The sequence below is a fragment of the Schistocerca cancellata genome, chromosome 5 (genome assembly GCF_023864275.1).
Source record: "Schistocerca cancellata isolate TAMUIC-IGC-003103 chromosome 5, iqSchCanc2.1, whole genome shotgun sequence".
Classification (NCBI taxonomy): domain Eukaryota; kingdom Metazoa; phylum Arthropoda; class Insecta; order Orthoptera; family Acrididae; genus Schistocerca; species Schistocerca cancellata.
In genome coordinates, this window is record NC_064630.1 from 762543551 (window position 1) to 762562250 (window position 18700).

The 18700-nt window shown below is 42.4% G+C and overlaps 1 protein-coding gene across 8 annotated transcripts in view; it reads right to left on the reverse strand.

Moving 5' to 3' along the window:
- Positions 1-18700, reverse strand: part of LOC126187883 (adipokinetic hormone/corazonin-related peptide receptor variant I) — a 1289392-nt gene that overhangs the window by 291515 nt on the left and 979177 nt on the right. For all 8 annotated transcript variants that reach the window (XR_007537802.1, XM_049929223.1, XM_049929225.1 and 5 more), the window contains one exon: positions 8680-8928. Coding sequence is in view for 7 of the 8 variants with exons in the window: in XM_049929223.1 (XP_049785180.1) it covers positions 8680-8904 (225 nt within the window). In the remaining variant the exon portion in view is untranslated. The remainder of the gene's footprint in view (positions 1-8679; positions 8929-18700) is intronic.

Here is an 18700-nt window from a genome sequence, read left to right on the forward strand (position 1 = left end):
TTTGTCATATACGTGTGTTGTGTTAGTTTTAAGTTGTGAGTGTCGCTATTAAGAATGAATATCCCCACATCTTAGGATGGGTTATCAGATATAGTGGAGTATTTATATGGTAAGATGAAGAATCGGTCATAATACAACATGGTTCAACAGCAGCAATCTAAAGGATGCCGGGTAAATGGGACACATTAGTGATAAGGCTAATGTCAGTCCACCCTTTCCTGACCTGATGGCTGAAACTTTACAACTTACTCTTTTAACTGCTAGGCAATCCGAAATAGTCAAAATGAGGTGGTTAACTATCAATATATTGTAAGAAGGCAGAATCTCTCGGCGCAAAGGAATTGGATGTCTTGGCCACAGCGTCTATACAAATCCCACCCACACCGACCTATACCTGCACGCCATGAGCCATCATCACCTGGAACAGTAGCGCACGGCTTTACAAACATTGGTGCATCGTGCAAGAATGATACGAGACCCTGATAACCTGCCCCACAGGCGAAACCACCAACGCAAGGTCTTCAGGAAGAACGGCTATAACGGCCATTAAATAAATGAAGTCATTTCGAGCAGAGATTCGCGCGTAGCAGGAAAACAAACTTGCTTTCTTGCCGTTATGTGGCTCCATGTCGGGCGACATAAGTTGCCTGCTGAAGCTACACAAGATCAAATCGATCTTCAGGCAGCCAACGAATATCCATCAGTTACCGAGACCAGTTAAAGACGTAACAGATCTCAGAAACACGTGGGGTCTACAAGATACCTTGGGAGTGTAGCCAGTCGTATATTGGACAAACAGTGTGCATTGTGGAACAAAGCGTGAGGGAGCATGAGATGTTTTATCGCCTACGCTGCACGGAGAAATCTGATTTAGCTGAGCATGCTTTAGAAAATGGACACCGGATAAAATTTGACGAAACATCCGTCGTAGCTCGCACAAACGGTTTCTAGGATTGTGTAGTTAAAGAAGCTATTGAAATAAAAAGCACCAATAACACACTGAAGAGAGACGGTGGCCTGCACGGCTTGGGTTCCAGCGATCGCGCGGTTGAAACGGGCGCTTCAAACATCGAATACACATATGCCCGTATATGGCGATGCCGCAGACACCAGGTGGATCTCTTTGTGGACCATCAGCGACATGATAGAACAGGCCTGTATCCATATCTATAGTGAGGAGGGGCAGGAATGAGGGTGGTAAGGGGAGGGGGGAGGTAGATTGGTTCTCAGCTGGTTAATTCATGATCTCACATTAAAGCAAACACGTGGCTAGCTGCCGATCCTCTTTCCTTGTGCAGTCTTTTGGGTTGGTTTTTGCGTTAGATGGGTCATGACAACGATTTTTCACAATCTCCAGTACATGTGTTGCATGATGACCTGTTGTTTACGAGTGCCAGTCTTTTTTCTCACGACAATTGCAATGTGTAATTAGAACAGCGAAGCATTTCCCAACAGTTGTGACAGCATGTACTGGCCTTCCTGAATTTTCAGAACCAGGGCTGCAGGGTGATTGTCGAGTAATGCAGTGGAAGGTATCTGTAGTGATCTCCAATGTCAAACAGCGTACATTACAGGTAATACACTTCGTAAACTCCTCTCTGTCCAACACCAACATCTCGTCAGTTGAATACATTTCAAAGGAGTTTGCCACTTCATCTAACTGGGGTGAAATTACATTAGGTATTCCACAAGGTTCGATCATGGGTCCCCTCCTGTTCTTGATATACGTGAATGACCTCCCTTCTTATGTGAAATAAGATGCTGAACTGACACTGTTTGCTGATGATACAAGCATAATTATTAATCCAGTAAGAGAAAGTCCGACAAAAAATGATACAAATAAGGTCTTTGGAGAAGTTATTAATTGGTTTTCTGCGAATGGGCTTGCTCTGAACTTTGAAAAAACACAGTACATCCCATTTTCTGCTGCAAAAAGTATAATTTCTTCAATAAACATAACACATCAAAAGAAGTCAGTAGCCAGGGTAGAGCATACTAATTTTTTGGGTGCACATATAGATGAGAATCTTAATTGGAAAAGTCATATTTTGGATCTCCTAAAGCGACTAGGTTCAAAAACTTTTGCAATCAGAATAATTGCCAATTTTGAGGATGTAGAATTTAGTAAGCTAACATACTTTGCATACTTTCGCTCTCTGATGTCATATAGAATAATATTCTTGGGCAACTCAACACTTAGGCAAAAGGTATTCACTGCTCAAAAGAAAGTCGTTAGAATAATGTGTGGGGTTCATAGTCGCATATCTTGTAGGCATCTGTTTAAAAGGTTAGGAATTCTTACAACTGCTTCACAGTACATTTACTCAGTAATGAAATTGTTTTCAACAACATGGACCAGTTTTAAATGAACAGCGACATTCATGATTACAATACCAGAAAAAAGAAAGACCTGCACTATCCTTTACTTAACCTATCTTTGACACAGAAAGGGGTAAAATATGTTGCTATAAAACTTTTTAATAAACCACCAGATGAAATAGAACGTCTGACAGACAGCAGTAATAGTTTCAAAAACAAGTTGAAATCGTATCTCCTTGACAACTCCTTCTATACCATAGAAGTATTCTTGAATATGAGGAAATAAATCTGGAGGTATAATATATGCATTTTGTGCCATTTAAGGGAATGGGATGGATAATAGAAATATTTAGGTATAACACTATAATGTAAAAAAAACAACTTGTTTCCTGTGCGCATTTCTTGTGCATTTGACACGTTCCACACCATAACGGTTTTTCTGTGCTATTGAACAATGGAATACAGAAGTAACTAACTAACTAACTTATTTGCCAAAAATATAGTACCGCCCACTCCAGCCTTTTTTCCGCCAGTTTGTAAGTGAATGGATCATCCTATATAGAGTATGAGATGTCTGCCGCTAGTTTTGAGTGGTATTGCCAATTTCTTCCCAGCAGGATAGCACCAATTGTATGACATCGCCAATTTTTCAGCTGTGTCGCAATGCCCCTTGTGTAGCGATATGCATATAAATGTGTAATTAGGATCGATCTTTATGATTAATTATGCAATTACCTATCTTATGTAATTACCTATCTTCAGTTTCCCACTCAAATTAAATAAAGTACACTAACCTAACCTCCCTCTCCTGCAGCTGGATAGTTTCCCCATGTTGGGGGGTGCACTTGGGTTTTCCACACAGGAGGACTGCAGTTTGTGTCCTAGAAATGGCACCACCATTTTGAATTTTCTGCCAGTTCCCAGGTTGGGGGTGGGGTGGGACGTCAGCACAGCCTTGTGCCAACGAAATTCCCGTCATTTGTGAAATTCTCACCATTTTTTGGATTTCCCATCAAAATTCGAAACTTGTGCCAAAATTCGAAATTCCTGCCAATAAAGTAGGCGGTGGAGTGGGAGGACGGGTGGGGAGGGGGAGCGGGCAGGGACCAACATGGTGGCTGGGGAAAACACATGACGTCATCTGGGGATGTGGAATTAATTTATTAATTTAATTAATTCGCATATCAATATAATATGAAAAGTGCAGCAGCACTGGTATTACCCTACTACTGAAAGGCTAGCAAACTCAATAAATCAGTCTTATTGACGCCAAGATTCCCCAGACGTTTAATGCTGCACCTTGTTTCCTCCATGTTCTTGCATTATGTACCTCTATATGTCAGGATACATACCATGAGAAGGTGACCTACGGGAAACTGAAATGATGGAGCCTTGTACCACATATGAAGCTTTTAAGCAACCATTTATGTCTAAATGCTGATCATGGAGTAAACAAAAATTATTATGCGAAGAGGTTTTCAGTGCTGAGCCGTTTTTGTACCACAGTTGGAGTAATAGAGAGTACTTTGTAAAGTAGATCAACAAATCACGATGTTGGGATCAACCTCTGCTGCACACACATATTTTAAGGATTCTCAAGGCATATTTCCTGATGGATATGCGTGAAAGGCTTTCACATGTGCCAAAAAGCAATTTAGAAGGATTTCTTTCTGCTGTTGATTGTATTGATTTCATACAACTCGCTTCTCTCGCATTAGAATGGCACAGGACCGAGTCATACATGAAACAACAATCACTTGGTGCAGGCAGCAATTGTGAAGCAGTCTGCTCACAATAATAACACACCTGCGTTTGGATGTAATGCCCAGGCAAGTAACAACAATAACTACTTCAGACCTAATCATGTTTGATACAATCAATACACTCGGAGATACAACCCAAGCCACAACACAGATCAGAATCACTGCAGTGGAAACAAAACCAACCAGCACCACCACCAACCAAATGTGACTGTGGACTGTATTCAAGAGATGCATATGTTAAACTAGCCTGGCAGCATCATGTCCCTGAGTATGAGCCGAGTGTTGGAACAGCAGCCAAAATAGCACAGAAAGATTCTTAACCCTTTCGCTGCTACAGACGAGCTCTTTGCATTCTGTGCTGAAGCTTTTTTTTTTTTTTTTGTTAAGGCTATACTACTCACCAAATGTTAGTGCCTGTGCCAAGAGATCGTGGTCCTGCCGATATGAAATACTTGTCATCCGATTTTTCGGAAACTATTAGATGAAAAAGTTAGATTTTTGCCCATCTTATTGTCTGATATCTTCACTCGATAAAAGACAGAATTTCTTTTCATTATCATCATACTTACTGCACTAAATCAAATTACGTAAAACATTGCACGAAATTTTAAAGAATTCAAATGGTTCAAATAGCTCTGAGCACTATGGGACTTAACTTCTGAGGTCATCAGTCCCCTAGAACTTAAAACTACTTAAACCTAACTAACCTAAGGACATCACACACACCCATGCCCGAGGCACGATTAGAACCTGCGACCGTAGCGGTCGCGCGGTTCCAAACTGTAGCGCCTAGAACCGCTCGGCCACTTCGGCCGGCTTTTAAGGAATTCTTAGAGGTAAAAACACATTATGTAAACTTGGCATGTGCTTGATTTTAGCTCATACATTGCATTGATGCATGTAGACGAGTAAGATATGGAAGGTTTATTGAGAACTGAGAGGAGAACAGTATCCCATTTCGTTCTCATATTACTGGGTTTTATATCCGATTGATGGTCGGAAGCGAAGAGACCAGTTCCATCCATATGGACTTGCCAGATGCTACGAAACACTTATCATCTGTTTTTAAGAAAAGTATTAGGGGAAAAAATTAGATTTTTGTACATCTTGAAATATGATATCTTCGCTTTATAAACGACTAAATTTTAACTGATGCCGCAGTTATTGCGCTGCATCAAATTACATGAAAGACTGCGCGAAATTTCAAAAATTTGCAGAGGTAAAAACACTTTACATAAACTTGTTTGTGGTTTATTTTAGCTTAGACATTGCAGTGAATAAAAAGTAGATAACACGTCGAAATTTTATTTAAAGTTGACAGCAGAAGTAAAGCTCATTTTTCTCTCGAGTTATTGGGTATCATATCCGAAGGACAGTCGTGCATTGCGAATCTTGTGGTCATAACAGCCGTAATATCTATGCTGGTTAGGTACTTTACTTTAAATAAATGTCTAAATAAGTTCATCGACGTTTCCTGGGTGTGTTTAAATTGGTATGATGATCTTGTTTATAACTCTAGCATCTGACCGAGATGAACATGGCTTCCAGGCTTTGGTGCTACGAGAAGGGACTACAATAAGGGCTCGTAAATGGTTCACTTAACTCTTTGGCGGCCGCTAGGACCGAGCATCTTGCCTGCCTGGCCACGTAAAGGTGGCGAACGTATTGTGTGCCTCGCTGGGCGATGACTGGTAACAGCTGTACAACCGGTAATATCTCATAAACGGTTCCTCTGACACCTCCTTCAGTAAAGTTCATTACTTTTCTCTGTTGCAGATGATTCTACCATTTTGAAGTTCTTCCATTTGGAGCACGTCATGGGACAAGCATATCAACTTGCCAATATGAGTGATAGAGACGTTCTGTAGTAGCAGAATAACTGCCAACTTACAGAAATATCACTTTGAGCTTGAAAGAATCAAGTTTCTTGGTCACCTAAGGGGTATTCTGCCAGATAGAGAAAAACTTTCAGCTATTAAGAACACCATTCCTCGAACGAAAAAGCAAAGGAAACTGTTCTTGGGGCTAGCGTCGTTCTTCCAGTCCATTTGGACTGAATATTGGTTCAGCGGTGTCATCTCAGCATTGGATTCAGCTCTGTGTCCTGAGCTAAGGAGTCAGTAAACATTATTGGTAGATAATCTTCTGGTGGCGACCACAGGGGTGGTGCACTTAGTGTGAAGTTATGACCGTGAAGAAAACGTCAGCTCACAGAGCGTGTGTCGTGTTTGTGCGAAGACTCTTTGATGCAGAGAAAAAACAACCAATACAGTGATGTGTCTGTACATTTTATGGTACCACTTATAAAAATATCTGCGCTTGTACCCGTTACAAGATGTATAATTTATTACTGTAGAAACACAATACTCGTTCTCCAAACTTCCTCACATGTGTTCTCTGAAAAGAACGTCTTCTCCATGCAGGGGTCCACGTTTGAGTTCACAAAGCACTTGTGTAATACTTGAGGATTGTTCAAACCTACTGGTAACAAGTCTAGTTGGATACCACCGAATTGCTTAGATGTCTTCCTTTAATCATCGTTGGGATCCCAAACACGCGAGCTGTACTCAAGAACAGGTCTCCTTTATACTCCTAGATGAGCTACACTTTCCTTGAATTTTTATAATAAACCAAAGTCGACCATTCACCTTCCCTACAACAGACCTTATGTGGTCATTCTATTTTTGCCACTTTGGAACATTACACACTTATATTTAATTTACGTGGTTGTGCCAAGCATCACAACACTCATAACGTATCCGAGCATCATAGGATTGCTTTTGTTACTCATGTGCATAAATTTAAATTTTCTCATTGCTGGTCAACCTATACCTCAGGCCATTCATGTATATGTAGAACGAGAGTTGTCCTATCAAACATACATGGGGCACTCCTGATGATATACACTATGTGAGAAAAAGTATCCAGACACCCAAAAACGCACGTTTTTCATATTAGGTGCATTGTGCTACCACCTACTGCCAGGTACTCCATATCACCTCCATATGACCTCAGTAGTCATTAGACATGGTGAGAGAGCAGTATGGGGCGCTTCGCAGAACTCACAGACTTCGAACGTGGTCAGGTGACTGGGTGTTACTTCTGTCATACGTCTGTACGCGAGATTTCCACACTCCTAACCATCCTTAGGTCCACTGTTTGCGATGTGACAGTGAGGTGGACACGTGAAGGGACACGTACAGCACAAAACCATACAGGCCGACCTCGTCAGTTGACTGACAGAGACTGCCGACTGTTGAAAGGGTCGTAATGTGTAATAGGCAAACATCTATCCAGACCATCTCACAGGAATTCCAAACTGCATGAGGATTCACTGCAAGTACTATGACAGTTGGGTGGGAGGTGAGAAAACTTGGATTTCATGGTCGAGCAGCTGCTCAGAAGCCACAGATCAAGCCCGTAAATGCCAAACGACGCCTCGCTTGTTGTAAGGAGCATAAACATTGGACAACTGAACAATCGGAAAACGTTGTGTGGAATGACGAATCAAGATACACAATGTTGCGATCCGATGACAGGGTGTGGGTATGGCGACGGCCCGGTGAACGTCATCTGGCAGTGCGTGTGGTGCCAACAGTAAAATTCGGAGGTGGTGGAGTTATGGTGTGGTCGTACTTTTCACGCAGTGTGCTTGCAGCCCGTTTCGCATGACACTATCACAGCACAGGCCTACATTGATGTTTCAGGCACCTCCTCGCTTCCCACTGTTGAAGAGCAATTCAGGGATGGTGATTGCATCGAGCACCTGTTCATAATGCACGGCCTGTGGTGGAGTGGTTACACGACAATAATATCCCTGTAATGAACTAGCCTGCACAGAGTCATGACATGAATCCTATAGAACACCTTTGGGATGTTTTGGAACGTGGACTTCCTGCCAGGCCTCACCGACTGACATCGACACCTCTCCTCAGTGCAGCACTCCATGAAAAATGGGCTGCTATTCCCCAAGAAAACTTCCAGCACTGAAGGTATGTCTGCGAGAGTGGAAGCTGTCATAAAGGCTAAGGGTAGCCCAACACCATATTGAATTCCAGCATTACCGATGGATGGCGCCACGAACTTGCAAGTCATTTACAGCCAGGTGTCTGGATACTCTTGATCATATGGTGTAGTTGTCTCTGATGAACACTCGGCATACAGGACGAAGTACTGAGCCCTATTACTTAAGAAATCTTCAAGTCCCTCATTCATCTGATAAATTATTGCATGTGCTCTGCCATTCTTTAACTATGTAGTGTAGCACTTTACCAAATGATTTCCAGGAATTTAAAAAGCTGGTATCTGTCTGTTGCCCTTCATCTGCAGCTCATAGAGCACTGTGTGGTGAAAGAGCAAACTGAACTATCTCAAGAGCAATGCTTCCTAAATCCGTGTTCAGTTTGTCGACAAAGGTTTATTATCTAGAGGAAATTTCTTAATACGGTGCTGCGGTGGTTCCCTTTGTTGAGTAATATTGTGGGGAAGAATGTTGCGGCAATTGTAGACCCAGTCTGTAGCGACATACGTGCACCTGTTGCAGAGGAGAGAGAGAGAGAGAGAGAGAGAGAGAGAGAGAGAGTGCAGGCATACTCACCAGTAGGTCGGCGATGGCGAGGTGCATCAGCATGTGGTTGACCCTGGAGCGCGCACGGCGGCGCAGGATGATGAAGAGCACGGTGAGGTTGCCTGCTGCCGACACCACCATCAGCACGCTGTACGTCGCGATGGAGACGACGTGGCCGTCGTTGAACTTCATGTCCTCCGGCAGCACGCTGTTGTTGCTCTGCGACCACAGGTTCTCCGACTCGAGGCCCGCCATCTTGACTCTGGTTGGAGCTCAGTCCTGCAACACGGCCGGCAGGCGCAGCTGCTGCGATTAACTCTGGCAACACAGCGGCGCGCGTAGGAAGCTAATACAGGGTGATTCACGAAGATATGCAAATATTTTAGTATGTTATTCGACAAGTAAGACTAAAGAAAAAAAGTTCATATAAACGTAAGTCCGCAAATGTTTACTTACAGAGCTACGGCTAATAAAATATTTTGCCTGAAATTTAGCAACTTCCCTAAAATGAAGCCATTTCAAACTGTACGAGGATAAAAAAAAGTGAAGCACTATTTCCATTTATTTTGTTGTTATTGGTCTGGTGAATCTAATAAAACATGTCCCAGACGAGTATCTGCAGTAGTTTTTCAGAACATCCAGAGAAGCAAAAAGATTATTACACAACAAAATTTCCATTAACAATGTAGAAACGTTTATGTCATTATTAGAAACAGTTAGTGAGTTCAGTCGTTTCCTAACCTTGAAATGAGTTAGTTTTCTGTATTGTTCAGTGAGAGACATAATAACAACAGTAAAGCATTGGTCATAGTGCTACACGTTTGTGGCTACCCAGATCGCCCCATTCAACACCAATGGGTTTTTGTGTATGGGTATGGATGAAAGACATAGTTTATGAGGACAAAGTCAATACATGTGAGGCATTACTTGCTCGCATTATGAATGCAATAGACGAAATTAAGAACGAGTGTGTGAAACTTGAACGACCAACAAAATTTGTTCATACATGTGCAACTAAATGCATTGAACTCGGTGGAGACATTTTTGAACATTTATTGTGAATGTATTGTGAAATTGTATGTACACTGTACAACTTCCTTAACACTGAACTTTGTTTTTTTTCGGTTTAACATGAATTCACGTGTGCTATGGTATTAATAAAAGAGATTATCTGACACTTTCATATACTTTCAGTTAACGTTATTAAAATCTTTTTTTTTTCAAAATTGAATTATCTACAACTCCTATTTAAACCGTTTGTGTCTGCAGTTTAAAAAAACAAGTTGGGCCAAGTATCTGATAAATTAAAAATTTTAGGAAATAACTTCTTTGCTTCTCCGGATGTTCTGAAAAACTACTGCAGGTACACGTCTGGGACATGTTTTATTTATCCAAACCTGCGTATACGAGGATCATTCTAATCAAAGCCTTAATTATTTAGTACCAGTAATCCACCACCCACGATTCTTTAAAGAATCAAACTCCCACGTATAAAACAGCTTCAAACGTCGATTACTTTACAAACCAGCTAATGTGTTAAACATTTCGATTTAAGCATGTAAAGCCCTAATGGTTGAAGATGTGCAACTGCAAATTATGTTGGTTTTATTAGTTTTCGATTATTCAACCATAAATGAACCAACAGAAAAATGATTCTATCAGAGCACAAAAGGGGCGAATACGCTTCTGTTTAAAAGAACTTGACTGAAAAGTAGGGTACCATCTGCCTCATTCTACCTTCCGATGTTTCCCAGTGGTGGTTCAACGTTTCCACAGTACGCCCGATTGTGTTCGGTCTACAGCAATCATTCGCAGGGGCTTAGCACAGTCGGAAATACATTACTGGCCATTAAAATTGCTACACCAAGAATAAACGCAGATGGTAAACGGGTATTCATTGGACAAATATATTATACTAGAACTAACATGTGATTACATTTTCACGCAATTTGGATGCATAGATCCTGAGAAATCAGTACCCAGAACAACTACCTCTGGCCGTAATAACGACCTTGATATGCCTGGGCATTGAGCTTGGATGGCGTGTACAGTTTCACACGATACCACAGTTCATCAAGAGTAGTGACTCGCGTATTGTGACGAGTCAGTTGCTCGGCCACCATTGACCAGTCGTTTTCAGTTGGTGAGAGATCTGGAGAATGTGCTGGCCAGGGAAAATTTTCTGTATCCAGAAAGGCCCGTACAGGACCTGCAACATGCGGTCGTGCATTTTCCTGCTGAAATGTAGGGTTTCGCAGGGATCGAATGAAGGGTAGAGCCACGGGTCGTAACACATCTGAAATGTAACGTCCACTGTTCAAAGTGCCGTCAATGCGAACAAGAGGTGACCGAGACGTGTAACCAATGGCACCCCATACCATGACGCCGGGTGATAAGCCAGTATGACGATGACGAATACACGCTTCCAATGTGCGCTCACCGCGATGTCCCCAAACGCGGATGCGACCATCATGATGCTGTAAACAGAACCTGGATCATCCGAAAAAATGACGTTTTGCCATTCGTGCATCCAGGTTCGTCGTTGAGTACACCATCGCAGGCGCTCCTGTCTGTGATGCAGCGTCAAAGGTAACCGCACACATGGTCTCCGAGCTGGTAGTCCATGCTGCTGCAAACGTCGTCGAACTGTTCGTGTAGATGGTTGTTGTCTTGCAAACGCCCCTATCTGTTGACTCGGGGATCGAGACGTGGCTGCACGATCCGTTACAGCCATGCTGATAAGATGGATGTCATCTTGACTGCTAGTGATACGAGGCCGTTGGGATCAAGCACGGCGTTCCGTATTACCCTCCTGAACCCACCGATTCCATATTCTGCTACCAGTCATTGGATCTCGACCTGTGCAAGCAGCAATGTCGCGATATGATAAACCGCAATCGCGGTAGGCTACAATCTGACCTTTATTAAAGTCGTAAACGTGATGGTACACATTTCTCTTCCTTACACGAGGCATCACAACAACGTTTCACCAGGCAACGCCGGTCAACTGTTGTTTGCGTATGATAAATCGGTTGGAAACTTTCCTCATGTCAGCAAGTTGTATGTGTTGCCACCGGCGCCAACCTTGTGTAAATGCTCTGAAAAGCTAATCATTTGCATATCAGTGCATCTTCTTCCTGTCAGTTAAAATTCGCGTCTGTAGCACGTCATCTTCGTGGTGTAGCAATTTTAATGGCCAGTAGTGTAGAATGGATAGTGGTTAGACAACAACACTGCACCAAACGAAAATACTTGAAAGTCACTCTAGACCGTACCCTGTCATTTAGAGAGCACTGAAATAATGGAAAAGGAAAAATGTGGGCAGGAAACAATGTAATACGTAAGGTTCTTCGATCATCAGAAGTGAGACTCTGCTTTGCAGCCGGGGAATATGTGACTCCAGTATGGGAGGCGTCTAGCCATTCCAAACAAGTAGACATACTTTAAATGATGCTGTCAGGATTTCCACCGCATACCTGAGGCCTACAACTGTCCACAAAGTTTACCCACTTGCTGCCATGGCACCATCAAATATCCGACGCAGATTAGCCAGTCAAACAGAGAGGAAAAAGCAGCAAATCGACCCACGGCACTTAATGTATAACCACAAACTGTTCCAACTCGTCTTAAGTCGAGGAAGAACTTTATACCATGGACAGTACCGCTAGAAGCCCGACCGCTTGTCCGCCGCCTATCTTGATGGTTGGACTCTCTGCAAAATGCAAACCTGCACCCCAAAGAGGAAAGGACAGCAAGTACAGGAACACTGAATGGATTAATAACAGGAGACGCACAATGCAAAGTAAACATGGTTAACGGAGGCTACTGACCAGTGGAGAAATACAGACGATTGATAATCTGCTCTTGTGTCCACGGACGGAGTTTTTTTTTTTTTGCACAGCGGAAAATCTATTTTTGCGCAGTGACAAGGCCATTAAACCTACAGAGATTTGGAAGAAGAAGAGAATTTATGTGTCTTGTCCGGACACGGAAAGTACAGGGTGATTCAAAAAGAATACCACAACTTTAAAAACGTGTATTTAATGAAAGAAACATAATATAACCTTCTGTTATACATCATTACAAAGAGTATTTAAAAAGGTTTTTTTTTTCACTCAAAAACAAGTTCAGAGATGTTCAATATGGCCCCCTCCAGACACTCGAGCAATATCAACCCGATACTCCAACTCGTTCCACACTCTCTGTAGCATATCAGGCGTAACAGTTTGGATAGCTGCTGTTATTTCTCGTTTCAAATCATCAATGGTGGCTGGGAGAGGTGGCCGAAACACCATATCCTTAACATACCCCCATAAGAAAAAATCGCAGGGGGTAAGATCAGGGCTTCTTGGAGGCCAGTGATGAAGTGCTCTGTCACGGGCTGCCTGGCGGCCGATCCATCGCCTCGGATAGTTGACGTTCAGGTAGTTATGGACAGATAAGTGCCAATGTGGTGGCGCTCCATCCTGCTGAAATATGAATTGTTGTGCTTCTTGTTCGAGCTGAGGGAACAGCCAATTCTCTAACATCTCCAGATACTGTAGTCCAGTTACAGTAGCACCTTCGAAGAAAAAGGGACCAATGTCGGAAACGTGATGGTAGCTGAAATGGCACAGAAAACGTTCACCTTAGGCGAGTCACGTTCATACTATCGTCGATTCACTTCTGCCGTACTCAATAACACAAAAAGCTTTCTGTTGAGTGGTCGCCATCTTAGCATCAACTGACGCTGACGCCTAGTCAACAGCGCCTCAAGCGAACAAATGTACAACTAAATGAAACTTTATAGCTCCCTTAATTCGCCGACAGATAGTGCTTAGCTCTGCCTTTTGTCGTTGCAGAGTTTTAAATTCCTAAAGTTGTGGTATTCTTTTTGAATCACCCTGTATAGTAAGTGTTGTACCTTCCACAGCAATTAAAAAATATTCCCAAAAATATTGGCATGCGTACGTATTCGCTCCCTTTTTAGCATAAAACTCAACTCTCACTCCTTCAAGCTTCCCTAATTGTAACTCGCACACACCCATTTGTCTTTCTCACTCACTCATTCAGCCGAACGTTATGTGTCTCTAACTGACACTGTCTCCTGCCTTACAGCCACTCTCGTTCGTTCTGTCATGCTGCTACTACTGCTGCTGGCCCCTGTCACTGTCACTGTCTCCCTCTTACTTCTACTACCTTATCCATTCCTCCTCTCCACTCTGTCTCTTCCCACTCCCACTGTCTCTTCCACGTTGCCATTGTCATAGACTCTGTCTCTCATTATTACTGGCTTTCACCCACTTCCACTTTATCCTTCTCTTTATTCCTCTCCCACTGCCACTGTCTCCTTCATTCTTTTCCTACTCCTGTTCTGTCACTGTCAACTCTGTTCCCCTGCTATTGTGTCCCTCTCTTTCTTTCACACTGTCAGTTTCTCCTCGTCCTTTATGCACCACAACCGCGCTCTGTTGTTGTTGTTGTTGTTGTGGTCTTCAGTCCTGAGACTAGTTTGATGCAGCTCTCCATGCTACTCTATCCTGTGCAAGCTTCTTCACCTCCCAGTACCTACTGCAACCTACATCCTTTTGAATCTGCTTAGTGTATTCATTTCTTGGTCTCCCCCTACGATTTTTACCCTCCACGCTGCCCTCCAATACTAAATTGGTGATTCCTTGATGCCTCAGAACATGTCCTACCAGCCGATCCCTTCTTCTGGTCAAGTTGTGCCACAAACTTCTCTTCTCCCCAATCCTATTCAATACTTCCTCATTAGTTATGTGATCTACCCATCGAATCTTCAGCATTCTTCTGTAGCACCACATTTCAAAAGCTTCTATTCTCTTCTTGTCCAAACTATTTACCGTCCATGTTTCACTTCCATACATGGCTACACTCCATACAAATACTTTCAGAAATGACTTCCTGACACTTAAATCTATGCTCGATGTTAACAAAACCGCTCTCTATCTTTCCGTTCAAAATGGTTCAAATGGCTCTGAGCACTATGGGACTCAACTGCTGAGGTCATTAGTCCCCTAGAACTTAGAACTAGTTAAACCTAACTAACCTAAGGACATCACAAACATCCATGCCTGAGGCAGGATTCGAACCTGCGACCGTAGTGATCTTGCGGTTCCAGGCTGCAGCGCCTTTAACCTCACGGCCACTTCGGCCGGCTATCTTTCCGTATTTATTGCTTTTACATCTCTTTCCCACTCTACCACTGTATTGTTGTCTCTCAGCATAAAATAGCGCGAATATATGCGCATACTAAAATTTTTGTGAAAATTTTTAAAAGTGGTAGACTAATTCACCTGGTATCCCAATTTTCAGTCAGAGTCTTTTACAACAGTACCATATTAGCCTTTTTTCGCGCCAATAGAAGCATTTTTCCGTTGGTTCCCCTTTCTCCTTGCTGCAACAGGGTATATCAGTCATATGAAAAGAATTTTATGAGCCAGTAAAACTTTGATAGTTTACTTATGTGAAAGTGAAGTATCGCAGTACTAATTGTACACCCCAGACCAGATTATACGTACACAAAAATTTTGCACGTGTTCCTGTACTGGAAAGTGGGTTTCCCAGAAGCCTTCTGATGATAACGAAGACACTTTACAGCATATTTCTCCGTGCTACGTCGTCTCAACAGCGGGTTTCACGTGCGTATTTTCCATGAACAACCTTGAACCTGTGTACCTCGGAAACAAATGAAGATATCAAGAAAATTTTCAAGTTCGTTCGAGGATGGTATTCTAGGAATATATTGCCAAAATTACACCCATTTGCCGTGTACAGCTGTTTCGGAATCCGCGGCTCGGTTTTGGTACACAATCTGCTTCTTTTTTTTTTTGCTTTTTCTCAGGAACCGACCATGAACTAAACGGTGCCTGCATAAATCACTTAAGACGCACCATAGACCAAATATATTGCTAAAAGAACGAACCGATTTGCTCCATTTGCCTAAGCAGCAGGAAGTGTGCAGTATTCAAACTTTGACCCTGTACTGACGGGTCGATACAGCAACACGATTCTTCTCTTGGGTATACAAACGGTCCTTAGTCCAAGGGCTACACACAACACTTATTCCTACCTTTCTATCACGCGAGGTATGAGCCCGGAAGATCTAGTTTGATGTGCGGTGGCTTGAAACATATTAGGCAGCGGATACTGTCATCTGCGGACCGATGAATAATTCAAAACCAAAACTGCGACTAAATTTAGGAAAGGTTTGAAACAATGCTTAAAGTTTGTCGGAAGCCGCCAAGTTCTCTCATTATCGAACATTGGACGAGTGTAGTCTGGGTAATTGGCACTCGGTTTCAAGCAATACGCAGTTTTACACGCATCTCAATGTTAATGACGTTATATCTGATGAAGTGTGTGCCGTACAAATGTACAATTTTGCAGGTACATTCAGTACTATGCGTGGATAATGTATGGAAAATCTGCTGCGATTGGAGTTGGTAGTATGGAAGTAATAAAGTAAAACGTTATGTCTGATAGCGAAGTTTGACTGCGTGACCGACGAATGTGTAGTAAGCGATAATCTTCCTTTTTTGCTTTACTTCTTGGGGGATTTCAGAGAGCAGCAGTTTTGTAAAGGTTTGAAATTATGTATAATGTTTGTTGTAAGTCTCTAAGTGCTCGTAATCTCAAATACTGCGTGAATAAAGTACTTGCAGGGTGCCAGTTACGCTGCTTGAAGAAAACACATACTTTCTACCTGCAATACTTGTATCGCTGTGTTAAACAGTTACCGTAAGATTATATCTCTTAATGAGTAGATTATGACAGCATTTCATATTTCTAAAATGCATCAATAACTGTGCGACATACTGAACAGCAAATTTTTCCCTCCCTATGCTGTAACTGCTACCGACTTTAGCGATAGGGTTTTAGTTGCTCTGAGCACTATGGCCCGCATCTCGTGGTCGTGCAGTAGCGTTCTCGCTTCCCACGCCCGGGTTCCCGGGTTCGATTCCCGGCGGGGTCAGGGATTTTCTGTGCCTCGTGATGGCTGGGTGTTGTGTGCTGTCCTTAGGTTAGTTAGGTTTAAATAGTTCTAAGTTCTAGGGGACTAATGACCATAGATGTTCAGTCCCATAGTACTCAGAGCCTTTGAGCACTATGGGACTCAACATCTGTGGTCATCAGTCGCCTAGAACTTAGAACTACTTAAACCTAACTAGCCTAGGGACATCACACACATCCATGCCCGAGGCAGGATTCGAACCTGCGACCGTAGCGGTTGCGCGGCTCCAGACTGAAGCGACTAGAACCGCTCGGCCACACCGGCCGGCAAGCAATGGCGTTTTAGTAATATAGGTTGTGCAAATGAGACAAAACAAACAAAAACACAGATTACGGTTTTCCGTCGTAATCCCTAGCACTTTGCAAGTATATGGATGACACGTGGGAGGAATTCTTTTGGTTGTGAATGCAGCCTCTCGTGCACTGCAGTTTCCAGCTCTCCATTGATTCTGGAATGCTGGACTCACAGCACTACTTCGACAATTAAAAATGTGTAAAGGATATATAAAAAAGGTTAAAAATTCTAGAAAGATCATCATAAAAATAAAAAAAATTGTAAATAGAGAAAAAATATTTTATTTTTACATTATCTCTCTCTTTTGAACTACATGTGAATGTGTGATTGTGTGAGTGCATGTGTATATAGGATTGTTTTTAAGTTCCACCTACAGCTAACTGTTCAAGTAATACTAGTGAGCTACTCCCCATTCCCGGCTGTTTGGGGTGGATATTTTAGAGAGACCAACTTCACTGTATTATTAAATTATTTCAGCTGATTGAGGTGGGAAATGTTTAGAGCCATCCAGTTCAACATGTAAATTAAGTCTTCTGTTTGTCTGGAATTTCACTAGTAATACTAAGCATATTCGTGTTCTTTATATGTTCATTCAGTATCATTGCTTCCCAAGCATCATGCAGGTGGCTATGGATACAGTCCTCAGGTGCATGATGTTGTTGTTGTTGTGGTCTTCAGTCCTGAGACTGGTTTGATGCAGCTCTCCATGCTACTCTATCCTGTGCAAGCTTCTTCATCTCCCAATACCTACTGCAACCTACATCCTTCTGAATCTGTATAGTGTATTCATCTCTTGGTTTCCCTCTACGATATTTACCCTCCACGCTGCCCTCCAATAATAAATTGGTGATCCCTTGATGCCTCAGAACGTGTCCTACCAACCGATCCCTTCTTCTAGTCAAGTTGTTCCACAAACTTCTCTTCTCCCCAGTCCTATTCAATACCTCCTCATTAGTTATATGATCTACCCATCTAATCTTCAGCATTCTTCCGTAGCACCACATTTCGAATGCTTCTATTCTCTTCTTGTCCAAACTAGTTATCGTCCATGTTTCACTTCCATACATGGCTACGCTCCATACAAATACTTTCAGAAACGACTTCCTGACACTTAAATCCATACTCGATATCAACAAATTTCTCTTCTTCAGAAACGCTTTCCTTGTCATTGCCAGTCTACATTTGATATCCTCTCTACTTCGACCTTCATCAGTTATTTTGCTCCCAAAATAGCAAAACTACTTTAAGTGTCTCATTTCCTAACCTAATTCCCTCAGTACCACCCGACTTAATTCGACTACATTGCATTATCCTTGCTTTGCTTTTGTTGATGTTCATCTTAAGCCCTCCTTTCATGACACGGTCCATTCCGTTCAACTGCTCTTCCAAGTCCTCTGCTGTCTCTGACAGAATTACAATGTCATCGGCGAACCTCAAAGTTTTTATTTCTTCTCCATGGATTTTAATACCTACTCCGAATTTTTCTTTTGTTTCCTTCACTGCTTGCTCAATATACAGATTGAATAACATCGGGAATAGGCTACAACCCTGTCTTACTCCTTTTCCAACCAATGCTTCCCTTTCATGTCCCTCGACTCTTGTAACTGCCATCTGGTTTCTGTACAAATTGCAAATAGCCTTTCGCTCCCTGTATTTTACCCCTGCCACCTTCAGAATTTGAAAGAGAGTATTCCAGTCAACATTGTCAAAAGCTTTCTCTAAGTCTACAAATGCTAGAAACGT